General features: G+C 46.3%; 1 protein-coding gene across 6 annotated transcripts in view; it reads right to left on the bottom strand.

The window, feature by feature from the left end:
* Positions 1 to 15,798, bottom strand: part of TRAPPC10 (trafficking protein particle complex 10) — a 60,718-nt gene that overhangs the window by 38,389 nt on the left and 6,531 nt on the right. For 4 of the 6 annotated variants that reach the window (XM_023763568.1, XM_023763569.1, XM_023763571.1 and 1 more), the window contains exons 3-6: positions 13,330 to 13,526; positions 12,576 to 12,771; positions 11,386 to 11,497; positions 8,430 to 8,677 (exon numbers count right to left, since the gene is read on the bottom strand). In XM_023763568.1, the coding sequence (XP_023619336.1) occupies positions 8,430 to 8,677; positions 11,386 to 11,497; positions 12,576 to 12,771; positions 13,330 to 13,526 (753 nt within the window). Of the gene's footprint in view, positions 1 to 8,429; positions 8,678 to 11,385; positions 11,498 to 12,575; positions 12,772 to 13,329; positions 13,527 to 15,798 lie in introns of those variants that run through there. The other 2 variants (XM_023763572.1, XM_023763573.1) reach the window with 2 other exon arrangements.

The following is a 15,798-nucleotide window of genomic DNA, read 5'->3' as shown; positions in this document are numbered from 1 at the left end:
CGGGCCCATAGTTTGCCCACGGCTGACCTAGACCCAGCTTATTCTCTTTATCTGTCTTTTCTACATCCTTTGCTGTCCCCCCTCAGGTTCACCGAACCCTTGGCTGAGCTGGCCCGGCACAGAAATCAAATACACATTCTTGTGTCTGACTTCTTTAGCTCCACTTTACGTGGGTGATGTTCGCCCACTACAAGTTCGCCCGTTTCCACTGCTGGATGCCTTCCATGGCCTGAACATATCGCAGTGGCTATATCCCTTGGACGTGATGGACAACTGGGTTATTTCCATTTTCTAGCAATTGAATAATGCTGCCATGAGCATTCTGCATGTGCCTTTGGGCACACACATGTATGTGTTTCTGTACACCAGGGTGTGTGTGTAGCTTTCCAAAGTGGTGGCACCAATCACCCCCCTCCTCCTCATCATGAACGTGGTCAGTGTCCTGCCCTCTCGCCGGCACCTGTCAAGCCTTTCCATTTTAGCCAGGATGTCCTAGGGGGGAGGGGGGTGGTTTTTGGCTTTTGTTTGCATTTCACTGTGATTAACTGATTCATGTGCTTATTGACCATTTGGATATCCTCTTTTGCCTATTTTTCTACTGATCTGTCAGTGTTTTTTACATGATTTGTGGGAGCTCTCTGTGTATTCTGGGTAAGGGTCCTTCCTAACCACACATTCTGCTAACACTCCTCCACTCTGTGCTTGCCCCTCCCTCACTCAGTGGTACCTACTGATGAAGAGTCTGATTTCCATGCAGTCCAGTGTGACACTCTCTTCCTTTATAGTTAGTGTCTTTTGGTCCTATTTGAGAAACATTTGCTAACCTCCAGGTCGAGAAGAACATTCTCCCATATTGTCTTCTAGAAGTTTTATTTATTTTTCATGTTTAGGTAAAAAACTCCACCGGAAATTAACTGTGCATGGTGTGAGATCAAGACTTATTTTTACACTAGAGGCCCAATGCACAAAATTTGTGCAAGAGTAGGCCTTCCTTCCCCAGCTGCCAGCACCGGCTTCCCTCTGGCACCCGGGACCCAGGCTTCCCTCGAAGCCCCGGAAGCCGGAAGGACGTCCGGTCTAATTAGCATATTATGCTTTTATTATTATAGACCTATTAGGTTGATCAACAATTTATTCATGGAATAAATTTTTCTTGAACCCACTTATTTAAAATAAACTCTACTTCCTTAGTACAGAACCTCATCCTTGGATTACACTAGAAGTCTCTAAGTCTTCTCCCTCCCTCCATCTAATTCCTCACCCTCTCTGCCCTCTACCCTACCTGGTCCTAACACCTTTCATGACACCCTCGCCTCAAAATGGCTCCCTCCCAGCTCTAGAATAAAATCCAACCTTCAAAATGACACACAAGCATTTTCATAACCTTCAAGATGCACTTCCAGTACCTCTGTTGCCTGCACCTCCAAACCCTGCCTCACCCCTTAAGTTCTAACAAGACTAAGATCCTTCATAGTTCCTTACATAAAACATCATTTTCTCTGCCTGAAATGAACTCTTGCACTGGCCACCACAAGCCACATCTACAATCTACTCATTCCATTAAACAAAAGCTCCACAGGGTGAGGGTTTGGTCTGTCTTGCTCTCTGCTAAAAACACGGTGCCTAGAATAAATGCTTGCTTGGCACAAAATGGGTGCTTGGTGAGTATTTGTTGGCCAAATGAATCTTTTAAAATCTAGCTCAAATAAAAAATAAAATAAAGTAAAATCTAGCTCATATAAGACCACCTCTAGAAACCTTCCTAAGCACACGTAGGCGCTGCACAAACATTTACTAAACTAAACAGAAGCGCCCGTGCACAGCTGCTTCTCCATTCCTGACCCCCTCCTAAGATTCTTCTCTTACCATCCGGCTCTGACACTGGGCCCTGACGACCTGGGTACATGCCTGCTCAGAGCACTCAACTATGGGTTTCTTCCTCATGTGTGTCCCTATCCTCCCACCCGTGTTTACCACAGTGTCTGGCAGGTGATCACCTGTTTCTCCAAGGATGCTTGGTAGCCATTTATCTCTTCCTACAGCCATCAGCTCATACTTCTTCCTCAGCAGCACCCTTTCTTTGCACTGACCTCCTCCTCCTGTCCACTCCCACTACTCTTCCAGCTCAGATCCTCGTGGCTCAAGGTCACAACAGCTTCCAGGTACCCACTGAGGAGCCCAGCAGAGGACCTAGTACACAGCAAGTACTTGCTGACCCGACTTAACCTTCAACCACACCTCTGCTTCTGTCCTATGCTAGGCTCAAACCCTGGGACACCTACCCCAGCCAGCCAGCCTGAATGGCAGCCCACCTTGTCCATTTTCTCGTTTAATCTGGACGCTTCTACCATCCACAGCCCCTGCTCACAATGTGGCCAACTGGCTGCGATGGCCTCTCATGCATGGCTCCTGCCAGTCTCTGCAATGGGTAGCTCTTCTAGGATCCTGGGGGGTCCTGATCCTGCTGGTCCTACCCTGTCTGTGAGCATAATCACAACCTACATGGATAAAAGGCAAGTCAGTGCCAAGGCGGACACATTAAGAAAAAATCATTTGGACAGTCACTGGACGAACACGTAATGGCCTCCTAGAAAATACCTTCCTTCTGTTGTTCTCACTTACCAGTTTGGTAAAGATTAGAAAACAGGCATTGCTGGTGTAACTGAATTGGGGAGATCTTTCTGGAAGGCCACCTGAGGGTTTATGTTAAATACTTTAAGAACAGTGTATCTGCCGAAACCGGTTTGGCTCAGTGGATAGAGCGTCGGCCTGTGGACTGAAAGGTCCCAGGTTCGATTCCGGTCAAGGGCATGTACCTGGGTTGCGGGCACATCCCCAGTGGGAGATGTGCAGGAGGCAGCTGATTGATGTTTCTCTCTCATCGATGTTTCTAACTCTCTATCTCTCTCTCTTCCTCTCTGTAAAAAATCAATAAAATATATTTAAAAAAAAGAACAGTGTATCCTTGAACTAGTGTTCCTACTTGTATGACCATGTGGCGTTGAGATGATGTACGAGCAGCCTGCTCAGAGCAGGATGGACTGACGGGACAGCAGCTCCTCTACAGCGGAGGCCACAAGGGGACCTCCTGCTATCAGTAAGCATGACACTTCCTTCTGTGTGCTTGTCCGTATCTTCCAAACGTATACAGAGGATATAATTAATTTTTGTAAATAGAAGGCAAATTTTTCCTGCTGTAGAAAAAACAAATCCTCTGAAGTGGAGTTATGTGAACCCCCCCAGAGCTGATGTAACTTCCTCCCTAAGCTGTGTGGGGTAAGTACAATTTCCATTTTCAATCAGGAGAGCTGGCCCCAGGCTCTTACCCGGGACCCCTGGGTGGGACTCTAGGCCCAACCACAGAGATGAGGCTTATTCCCATGGCATATGCCCCTTCCTCTCAAAGATACTTTACTTATTTTTATTTTTGATTTTTGCAAGGCAAATCTCTCTCCTCCTGCAGGAGGGTGCGCATGCACGTGGTCTGGGAGCACACGCACACTGAGTGGGCGGTCCGCTAGGCTTTGTAATCCTGCCGCAGGTGACCTGTCCCTCACTCTTGATTGGAGCTCAGGCGCACAGTCTTTCGAGATTGACTAATGCAAAGGGAGGGGTTGACCTTTGCCGTTTCAAGATGGTGCCCCCCAGGGGAGCTGCCAGTCACGGGGCCAAAATGGCGGCTGCCTAAACCAGTGATGGCGAACCTATGACACGCATGTCAGAAGTGACACGCGAACTCATTTTTTTGGTTGATTTTTCTTTGTTAAATGGCATTTAAATATATAAAATAAATATCAAAAATATAAACCTTTGTTTGACTATGGTTGCAAATATCAAAAAATTTCTATCTGTGACACGGCACCAGAGTTAAGTTAGGGTTTTTCAAAATGCTGACACGCCAAGCTCAAAAGGGTCGCCATCACTGGCCTAAACTGTTTGACAGAAAAGATGACTTGTTTATTCTCAGAATCCCCCCTTTCCTTTATGTAAACTCTTTTCTTCAAGCTCGGCTGCACGCCTTGACTTTCATGCTCTGCAGTGCCGAGGAGATGACTATCTGCTGTCTGGTCAGTGCGGTTCTGATGAACCTGTGGGTGACACCCCATCACTGAAGCTCTAATCAAAGGGGTGAACGTGGACACAGTCATTCCCTCCCACCTCCCAAACCATTGCTCTCGTGACTCGGAGAAAGGACCCTCTCAAAGGAGACACTTAAATCAACTGATACATCGTCCTCGAAGGACAGGCCTCCCAAGTCACAGAAGCAAGAGTGTGCAGCATGTCCTGCTGGAGATGTCACAATGAGGAGCACACAGTCGTTGCAATACTTAGGTTTGGGCTTCAAAAGGTTAACAGCGTCAGCCTAACCCTGAAGAGCCACACACTAGTCCAGCCTCACGCTGGCCGAGCCTCTGCCTTGGCCCCAAAGCTCCCACCAGTGCTGCCGCCGCTCTGAGCTCTCAGCCCGTGCTTCAGAGCCAAAGCTCAACACTGCCCCTGGCCCCTGCCCTGACGATGAAAAACAGCCCCCCAGAAAGCCAGCCCAGCACAGGGCAGGGAGTCTGATTTTGAGAGTAGAATCATGTGTACAAAATATGGAAATATTTTTGAGTCTTTTGACCTTTGAATGTTTCCAAACAATTTTAAAAGAAACTCTAAGAATAAACTTTCCAAGTTAACTGCCAACTGCAAAACATCCTATATACTAAAAGGCTAATATGCAAATTGTCGCCTCCACTGGGAGTTCGACCAGGGGGCAGGGCCGACCCACCAATTGCCTGCAGCCCCTCCCCTCTGCCAGCCGGCCCCCACCCGTGCACGAATGGGTGCACCGGGCCTCTAGTGTAAGATACAACAATCCTCCCCCTGCAGAAAGAATCTTTTTTAAAAATATGTATTTTATTAATTTTTTTACAGAGAGGAAGGGAGAGGGATAGAGAGCTAGAAACATTGATGAGAGAGAAACATCGATCAGCTGCCTCCTGCACACTCCCTACTGGGGATGTGCTGGCAACCAAGGTACATGCCCTTGACCGGAATCGAACCTGGGACCCTTCAGTCCCCAGGCCGGCGCTCTATCCACTGAGCCAAACCGCTTAGGCCAGAAAGAATCTTAGAAGAGAAAGCTGAAAGAATAATTTCATGCTGACAGTGTCACATGACCTCTACAGTCTTAGGAGAAAGCTGACACGTAAGTGTACAGGGAACTCTATCGCTTGAAAGAAACGCTCAAGAAGACAGGGATAAGGAGGGTCATGCTAAGACCTGGCTTGGAGGAGGGTGGTGATGTGCCCAGCCCGTGCCACACTCCCTGTACACGTGGTACCTATGGGTCCTCACAACCCAACGGCAGCTGCGGTCTGCCTCCATCTCGTGGAGAAAGAGCGAGCTCAAAGCCAAGTACCTGCGTCAGGACCCAGCGGGAAGGGTGCAGGGCCTGCAAATGCAGACGGTGGCACCGCCCGTGTCCTCAAGCCTCACCAGGGACACCAACGACACTGCCATCAACCTGCTGGCAGACAGGAAAGCGCTTCTGCAGAGAAAGCAGCTCCCCAGAAGCCCTGCAAGCGGACAGCAGTCAGGCCCATGGATTCAGGTCAGTGTGTGTGCACAGCAGGCAAGCACCCAGCGAGGGGAGCCCCAGGAAATGTCACGGACACGGTTGACTTGTACAGACACGGAGGTCGTGGGGAATCCGAGCGACGGCGCAGTCACACAACAGCTGCTGGCATGGGTGGCGTGAGAGCAGGAACAGCTGGGTCCTGAGGAAGGAGACACTGAGAGCAAACAGCAGGTGGTGTGTCCTCGCCATGAGGTCCCATTCAGCCTTGGTCCACCCCGATAAAGGGACGGTGAAGAACCAGAAACGCACAAAAGAGCACAATAAACATGATTAAAAGTGGGGACAGCCTCCACTCGGGGAAATAACACGACGGCAATGACCATTTTTCATCCAAAGAAGAAAGGAGCCAGGGATAACACACCCCAGTGCAGGCGGCATCCTGACAACAGCACAGGGTGCACTGCCCAGCGGAGGAGAGGAGCCCGAGAGCCCGTCACATCTGCCGACACGCGACCTCCACACACTGCCGCGGCACTCAAGGCCCACACCACGATGCCTCGCACGTCTCTTCCCAGGGCATCACTGGCCTGATTCCATTCCTTCCACAATGGCCAGAGGCATGACCGGACTCAGAAGACAGCTAAGGTGGGCAAAGCCTGCTCTGCACTGGGAGAGCTGACAGGAGGTGAGTGTGCTGTGGTGCAACCCACCTGCATGTCGGGACACACCGCAATGACAAGGGATCCAGGCCGGGACAGACACCAGTGCGCGATGACACATCCTGTTCTGAGCTGGATGTCCCCGGCCACACTCCCCCCTGCTGTCATGTGTGACGCATCCGGGGGTCCCTCACCTTCCAGCTTCAGAAGGCCTGGAGGGGACAGGAGGGCAAGAGAAGAAGGAAGTGGTTGCCCTGCCAGCTCCCTCCCAGGGCCAGCGGCCCCACCAGAGGACTGGCCCTCAGGCCGCCTGTTCCATTGGCTCTGGCAATGCCTCCCCTCCTCTCTGCAGGTTGGCAGCCATGCTATGACTGGTCAACTTTCTAAGGTAAGAAAGAGAATCTGAGAATGGCTCTTAAATCCTTGAGTTTGTGACAAGCTGGGCACCATGCTAAAGGGGGGCTCCGCACCACTCTGTGGTTTCCCCCGCCTGCCCTGAGCCATACAGCACTGCCTGATCACCCCTCCCGGGGCTGTTCCACATGAAGTGCCCAGGGGACGTGCCTGGACTCTAATATAAACTTCCCCCTTCCCCAGTGGACTAGTATATATCAGGCAAACTAGGCACACATGAGCACAGACAGCCTGTCTCATTAGTGAATGGTTACTCACAGTCCCCGCCCCCAGGTCTATACAGCAAGATCGGAGTAGCCAGAGCAGGTGATCTAAAGCTACTTGGTTACAGGGAGCCAAAGAATTTCATTTCAAGGTGGAAAATGTTACTTTTCCTCATTTGCTTGATTAGATGTCTGAGGATAGAAAATAATTTGATAAGATTTGTAAATTCTCAAGTGTATGACAGCTGAGCTAGGCATTTCTCCTTTAGAAATGAACTAAAATAATTTCTCTTCATTTGGATTAAAAAAGTTTAAATCGTTTGAGATTATTTCAAACTACGTGTTGAGCCTGTGTTTGGTATTCTAGGGCACACAAAATAAAAGTTCCTATAGCCGGAACCGGTTTGGCTCGGTGGATAGAGCATCGGCCTGCAGACTGGGGGGTCCCAGGTTCGATTCCGGTCAAGGGCATGTACCTGGGTTGCGGGCACATCCCCAGTGGGGGATGTGCAGGAGGCAGCTGATCGATGTTTCTCTCTCATCGATGTTTCTGGCTCTCTATCTCTCTCCCTTCCTCTCTGTGAAAAATCAATAAAATATATTTTAAAAAAAATAATAAAAATAAAAATAAAAGTTCCTATATTAGGAAAGCTACCCCTGCCCACGGCTTACCTAGGAATATTACACTTTTAGACCTTTCATAACTGTGCCCCTCGGGGTGTTGATGTGGACTAGGAAAGGGGGCACTAACCTGGCTTGGATGATCTGATTCTGTGACTACTTATGTTACTGGGTAAGTCACCTAACCACTTCCAGACCCACTTTCTTCATGTGTGCAGTGGAATTAGACTACTCACTTAGTTCTTCATTGAGGAGTGGGGGTTGTGTGCTATGAATCCTCTGAAACAATATATAACATTGTGTATGTGCATATGTGCATTTCCCTGGGTAAAGAGGCTGCTGAAATTAAATGGCTGGAACCCATTCAACTAGGATTTCTCACAATAATGTTTATGATTCTACAGGCAGAAAGAGTTCAGGCGCCCTGAACTCTTTAAAGGCAGTATTTCACTACAGGTCAACATTTAGCCTCACTTAGTGGTTTCTTTCACACACATATGCACACATGTATTCATAATGTACTTTCCATTAAACTCTGTGCTATTAATTAACATGGCACAGCTGGCTGTGTGTCACACTGTTACCTGCATGTTCACTTACAAAACGAAGACAGTTCTGAAATAAAACAAATATCTACCTGCAAAACCTAATCCTGCATGTCCATCAGGAGGGTACCTTTATCATGAAGACCTGCTCCCAGAGAATAAGCAAAGGCCACTTTCAAAATTATATTAAGAAAATGATCCAAAAGACTTGCTTTGTGCCAACACGAACTCCACCACGTTGGGAGCAGAAATTATATTTTCCAGCAATTAATTAATCAATGCAAAAAGTAACTATACAGATTATATACAAGAAATTAAGGATATTCAGAAAAGAAAACTCTTTCCTAAGCACAAACAGTTCAATGTCTGGGATTTCTGTGTGAACAGTCAAGAAAAGGGTAAATTGGGAAAACAGACGACTCACTTCCAAGAGCTTCAGCTCCTGCACACAGCTGTGCAGCAGCTCTAGGGCGCGCTGAGCCACCTCCCACGGCCTCTGCAGGAAGAGGAGCAGGGTGCACTGGCGAGCAAACAGGTAACTGCGCAGATCTAATAGGGTAGCTTCTTGCCTCTGTATCAATTCACGCTTCTCCATATCTATGGGCTTTCGAAGGGTCAATCCATTCCAGCTCTTCACCGGCTGGCAGAAAAAAGTCAGCCAGTTGGCACCATCTAAACAAACACACATCATGAAAGGCTGACGACAGGTCCCTTCACCTCACTGAGATGCTGGAGGGACTGTGGGACCTCAGGGACCGGCGGGCAGCTCACCACCCAGTGACTCCCTGAGCTCCGGCCCGCCCCTTCCGGTTGACATGGAACCAGTCTTGGGATGCGGGGATGGGGTCCTTACAAGCACCGTACTCAGGACTTGTCACTTGACAGTGAGCACAGGGTAACATGACCTAGGCACAGGCTCCGTCGTACCATGCCACAAGGTGGTGACAGGTGGGGAAGCAGTCAGACTGGGCTGAGGGGTGAGGGAGCCGCAGGCTCTGTGGTCAGTCAGCTCTGAGGGAAGGCATGAGGCCTGGGCTGGAGCGGGTCTCCTGGGGCCGGAGGGCAGCCTGCTCATGGGGCCACACATGTCTTTTTGTCTTCCTTGTCTCCACTCTTTTCCTTACTCAACTGTCTCTATCTCAATGATGCCAACTACCTGAGTCCTGCTCCTAGAGAAAAGGATGGTAAGCAAAGGAAGATGGAGTACAGGAAGTAGAGAGGAAAATTCTTGCTTGTCAAAAATTTCCAACAATGCTCTCAATTTAAACTTATAACCCCAAGACTCAAATATGACCTTAAAATAAACATAAGAAACTATAATAACAAGTCATTCAAACTCTATTTAAAAATCTTAATCTATTTTTCTCACTCCAAAAGAGAGGTGTTAGAACCATTTCGTTCTACGTTCATGTCAGGAAGCGACTGATAATGGGCATCTGACACTACTGAGTATCTGCAGTGCCAATTACAACCCAAAGCATCCTTTGCTGACTCACACTTATACTCAGAGCTGTTAGAGTGCACCCTAAGTGTGGTGCCTAGTCAGACCCTTGGAGTCCCAACACCAGCAAGTCCCTCTGCCAGTTCTGGTCCTTACCACCAGGATTCTCCTGGCTCACGCCATCTTCCCTTTGGGCTTTGTGCGAAGGCCACCTGCTCAGAGAGCCTTCCTGGACTGTTCAGCCTAAAACTGAACAGCACTCACGGCCACCTTCTCCCCTCCCTGTGTCCTTTCTGCAGCCTGCACTTATTCCTGCCTGCCTGCGAGTTAAATATTCCTCTTTCTGTGCCTCATTTCATTCTGATCCCTGCTGCATTGGAAATAGTGCCTGGTACTGAGTGGATACTCAGCAAGTGTCTATGAAACGAAGGAACAAAAATAAACAATCGTATCAGTCAGCTGCAGAACTTGGACCAGACTTACTTTTGGATTTTAAATGGCACCAAGTTTATTTTAAAACTGAGAGAACAAAGAAATTATATAAAATATAATGTAAGAAATAGGTAAGATATTTAAAAAATATACATGTATAATATATCTAAAATACAAGAAATGCAATTTTATCTCTTCTAAATTTTTTTATTTAATTAGTAAATACTTTGCTTTGGTTGTGTTTACATTGTGTCTTGGCAAAATAAGAGATTCAAAGCTGAACTTAATAAAAACTGGCTGGGAGTAGGAGTCACATGACACTGCATCATCCTTTCCAGAGCCACGGTGGTCATGGCTCTAGTGCAGGGGTGGGCAAACTTTTTGACTCGAGGGCCACAATGGGTTCTTAAACTGGACCGGAGGGCCGGAACAAAAGCATGGATGGAGTGTTTGTATGAACTAATATAAATTCAAAGTAAACATCATTACATAAAAGGGTACGGTCTTTTTTTTCCTTAGTTTTATTCATTTCAATGGGTTTTCTAGCAGACACTATGGGTCCCCGAAATCACTCCTTTCGTTGGACTTCGTAACAAGAGTTCTCTCTGAAAAAAACAAACAAAAAACCCCCGCCACCCAACAAAGATTGTTCTCTCTGAAAAAAACAAAAAAAAAAAAACAAAAAACCCCGCCACCCAACAAAGATTGTTCTCTCTGAAAAAAACAAAAAAACAAACAAATCAAAAGCCACCACCCAACAAAAATGTCTATTACAGCCCAGCTTGTGGTGGCAAGAGCAGAAAACACCCAAATGGCCAGCACCAAGGGACGGCTGGATAAACTAACGAATCCACACTACGAAGCATCACGCAGCTATGAATGCAAATAACTTAGAATTTCAGCTGTTACCCTGGAGAAATGCCTGCGATGGGCTGTTAATAAGAACAAGCTATAGACAAATTTCTACAGATTTAATGCTATTTCCATCAAAATAAATTATCAACCAAAAAAATTGTGAGGACAATTATAACCTTCATAAATGGTTTGACAGTGCTACTTTTGTGCTTTTAAAAGAATTTAAGAAATTATCTGAAAGTTTAGAGGAAAAATGAACACCCATCACAATGGTGTCATATAAAACTCACTGCAATGAGCATTCAAATATCACAAAGATGACCTCTCAACAGAAGCAAAGATCCCACCCTCATGCTAGCAAGGAGGCACAGAATCAGAAGTGTCACTAGCCAGCTGTCAGTTGTAAAAACGACACTTTACACCTGAAAAACAACTTCGTAAATGCTTTTGTTACTTAGGAGTCGTCTAAAAGTGAAAGTGACTAATTCTTAATTCTCATTTCATTCCTACTGATACCATGAGAATATATCCATATAATTTACAATGACACAGATGCTTTCATCATTTTGTGAATGAATGGCAGCTTCCAGACAACTTGAACTGGGGAAACTGTGCTGAGAAGAGGATCTGCACCTGAAGGGTCACCACTCACCGCCGGCACCGAAGTTGACCACATACTGAGAGAACAGGGCGTCCAGCTCGTCGTACTGCACCAGGGCGTCTTCAAACTGCTGCAGCATCTCAAACACAAAGGCAAGTTCCTCCTGTTCACCCAGAGTTTTAAAAAAGCAAAAGCCTAAATCAGTATTTTGAAACACTATGTAGCTACTGAAGATTGTAACAGAGAGAAGCATGCAGCGTTATGAACAATGCTTGTGCTACGCTAAGTAAAAACCAGTTTAATGACATGTCAATGACATTTATGCAGGCAGAGAGGAGCCTGGAATGAAACCAGAGAAGGCCAAGGTGAGTTCTGACTCTCCATGACTAATCAGCAGCACAGGACACCACAGTCAACTCTTGTCCTGGGCATTCCCTTTGCCATCCCAGATACAAGTTTTTCACTGGAATCTTCCACATGGAAGAGCTGGACCTTCTTCTCCATTTATTCATTTAGCCAGCTATTTATTTACATCTATGCAGCCTCATGGGTATGAACTTCATTGCATGGGTCATTATTTATCTGGCACAAATGGTTCAGCTTATGTTCTTCTGCTGGACCTCCACCTTTCTTGTGCACTTCCTTACTTGCCGATCTATAGATATTCCAGGTCCCTGCCCCAACCCTGGAATCAACCACTTCTACAAGGAGCTCCAGCACCTTTTAGTGGAAAATGGAGTTTAGAAACCAAGATCTGGCACAAGATGTGCTTATTGCTACTGAGGTGTCATCTTTCCTAGGCCCTGTCAGAAGGCAGAGCAAGTAAGTACATGTACTAACCCTCACAACACACACCTATATGTCTGAATGAACCCAACAATCTACCCATCCATCCACCCACCCACCCACTCACCTACCCATCCACCATACTGTGGGTTCACATTGATACCTCAGATTCCAATCCAATACCACTGGGTTCAAGGACAAGGCCATTTCATAAAAGGCTAAATGTCAAACTCTGAAGCTCCAGGGAGCTGCTGATATAATTACTCAGGATACCATCTCTGGACAGAAACATCTGTTAGCTACTATATTGTCTCTTCATTTAAAAAACGATGTCAATAAGACTTAACCCAAGAGAGCTGCCTTATTTAGAAGGGAGGGAGGGAGAGAAGGGTGAGGGTGGGAGGGAGGGAACAGGGAGAGAAGGAAATTGTCCAGTTCTACCATTAGTCAAATACCTGAACCATGAAATATTCACAAAAGCTCCAGCCTGGCTCAGTCCTCTTCTCCCTCAAGGTTCTCATGTCATCCTCAAACTTGCCTAGGTTTTTGGTAAAAGACATAAGAAGCAATGTCCTGAGTTTGGTCAGGAAGGCATTCCAGGATTCCTGAGTTCGAGAAGAGTCCTTCAAGGGGTCATTGAGCACAACACACCTGCAGAGACAGGAGCGGACTATCTGGAAAATACTCTCCAAGCACAGCATCACTGCTCCATTCTTCCTTCCAGTGAGTTCCTCCCTCCCCTTCCTTTCTTCCCTCCCTCCCTCCTTCCTTTATTCCTTCTTTACTGGTGAGTCAGTCCCTGCAACAGAGTGACCACCAAGGCTTGGCGGTCCCAGTTACAGTTTGTGAAGGAGATGAAGTCAGCATTCTATAACTTCTGTCTTTAAGGAATCCTGCTGCACACAAGAATATCAAGACTCCTTGAAGCCCTTGCTGTACTGACGCCCGTTATTATCAATAATGGGGGCCCACCACGTGGTCTCTCCCTGGGCCAGAGGGCCTCTCCACTGGGGGTTACTGTGTACAGGTTTCACCTGCCAGACCAGGAACTCCACCAGGAGGGACCTGGTTCTGTTTTCAGCACCCCCATCACATGCTCAAGTGTCAGGCACACCACAGTCACGCAGAGTAAACATTTATCACTACCCGAAGCCAGTAATCTATATCATCCCAGTATCAGCCCAATGAGGTAAAATTAAAGATACTTACCTGTCACTCTGTTTATTACAAAAATCATTTCTTATTTTGTCCACAATAGAAGTTCGAGGAAGGATGTTGGTTTTGTTTTTTTTCTTGGCATCATTTTCAACTACCACTATTAGCCAGTCCACAGAGCTATGAGCTTTCAGAACATTCTGCCACTTCGTAAGGTCATCTTTTACTGTTGCTTTATACACTTCAGTATCCTAAAAATAAATACGTCATTGTGAAAGCAAGTTAATCCATCCCTTTCATTTATATGGCAAAACGTGTCTAATAACAGGGAATACAGCAGCCATGGCACTTTCCAGTCCCAGGATGGGGACACTCCAGGAGACACCCAGTACCGAGCCACTCCTGCAGGTCTCTGGGCAGGCTCAGTACCTATCCTCTGAGTTATTCCCAAATACTTGGGACCCCGAGGGAAGATCTTCCAATGTCACAGAGGAATAGACTGTGAGTCAGACAGTTCAGGAAGTTCCCACAGTGACAGAGTCAGTTGGGACTTCAAAACCCAGGCCTGCATGGCCAAAGGCCCTGTGCCCAAACACTGCAGGAATCCCATCCACACATGTGCCTGGATGGGGGAGGCAGGAGGTTCCTCCTGCTGCAGGCTGCCTGCCATCACTGTAGGCCCTTTAGAAAATGCAATTTAAGGGGGGAAAACACACCTCATTCATAATGACCACAAAAATCATATCCAACAATAAAAATACAAGACTTTCGTGAAAGAACATTGTAACACATTATTAAAGGATATAAAAAAGGTAGAAAAAGGGCAGAAACAAACCATGTTCCCAGACAAAAAGATTCATAATTACTAATTCCTCTCAAATTAATCTACAACTTATTCAAGGCAATCACAATCAAACCCTCTCCAGTCTTTCCTTTTTTCTTTTCAGTGACCTGCTGTTCCAGTGACCTGTTGCTTTGTAACAAACCATACAATATATAATGGTCCAGAAAATGTATTCTGCTCAACAACCCACAACCTACAGCAGTGATGGCGAACCTTTTGAGCTCGGCGTGTCAGCATTTTGAAAAACCCTAACTTAACTCTGGTGTCACATATAGAAATTTTTTGGTATTTGCAACCACAGTAAAACAAAGACTTATATTTTTGATATTTATTTTATATATTTAAATGCCATTTAACAAAGAAAAATCAACCAAAAAAATGAGTTCGTGTGTCACCTCTGACATGCGTGTCATAGGTTCGCCATCACTGACCTAGAGACTTGGTGGATAGCTCATCTGCGCCCCCTGGTGTCAGCTGTGGGGTTTGAAGGCTGGAACTTGTAGGCCAGGACCTGGTGAGACCAGGGCTGCACCTCCAGATGCCTTCCCATGGAAGCATTTGACTACCTCACAGAATGATGGCTGGGCTCTAAGAGAAAGCATCCTAAGAGGACCTGGCAGAAGGTATTTACCTTTTATGACTTGAAAAAATCAACAGCCTTTGTATACACAAAAAACTAAAATATATAATGAGAGAGAAAACCCCATTTACAATAGCAACAAAAAAGTAAAATACTTAGAAATAAAGTTAACAAAAAACGTTTAAAATCTATTTAGAAGAAAAGTAGAAAACACTCTGAAAGGCACAGAAGTAGACCTGCACACATGGAAAGACATCCGTTGTTCTGGGTTAGAACAGCTCAGTATCATCAAGCTGTTAGATCTGCATGTGGTTATTTATAAACTTCATATGATCCCAATGAAAATACCAAGAAGCTTTGGTCTGGAGCTAAGGAACTTGATACTAATGTTCACGTGGAAAATCAAACAGGCAAGAGCAACCAGGAACACACGTTGTTAAGAACGAACCTCAAGGGGGACTAGCCCAAGCAGATAGGAACGACATGTTCCGTCAGTCTAGGAAAGTGTAAACTGCAAATTGCTGAACTCTTCTCAGAAGATGTGTTTCTAACTATAGTGTAGTGTTCATAGCAACCGTGAAACTATGTTATGCATATTGTAGGACTGAGCCCAGAGCCGATGTGTTCATGGTGTCGAGAACCAAGGTGAATATAAACATGAAATGGGTAAGGCCAGAAAGAGCCCTGCAGGCTCAGGCTAAAATCTGAGGCATCAGTAGCAACCGTAGGCTCTACAGAAATGTCCTTTCTTAGCAATGTCTAAAAAAGGGCATAAAGCAGGGGCACTCCACAGTGGCAAAGGAAGAAATGGCTGATTCCAGTACAACGGTAGCAAAAGTACAAGAACCTAAAATATCTTATTGTCCCAGAAAGTTAGAAAATGCTCAGAAGGACATAGGAGCCATTTGAAGTGACCCTGGCTGGCCAAATCTGGGACCATTTGAACCTCAAATAAGTAAGGCTAACTGGCTGTAAAGCATTAAATTACACAAAACCCATGCAGACTCTCTCCTGGAGTAGAGCACTGGCTGATAAATTTGGGGGAGTGGTGTTTGCAACCCTTGGTAAAGGCTGGCTCAGGAAGAGTCACCAGTGGGGA

Source organism: Myotis lucifugus, unplaced genomic scaffold, assembly GCF_000147115.1.
Source record: "Myotis lucifugus unplaced genomic scaffold, Myoluc2.0 scaffold_291, whole genome shotgun sequence".
Lineage (NCBI taxonomy): Eukaryota > Metazoa > Chordata > Mammalia > Chiroptera > Vespertilionidae > Myotis > Myotis lucifugus.
The sequence above is the reverse complement of the archived record's forward strand: the minus strand, read 5'-3'. Positions and strand labels throughout refer to the sequence as shown.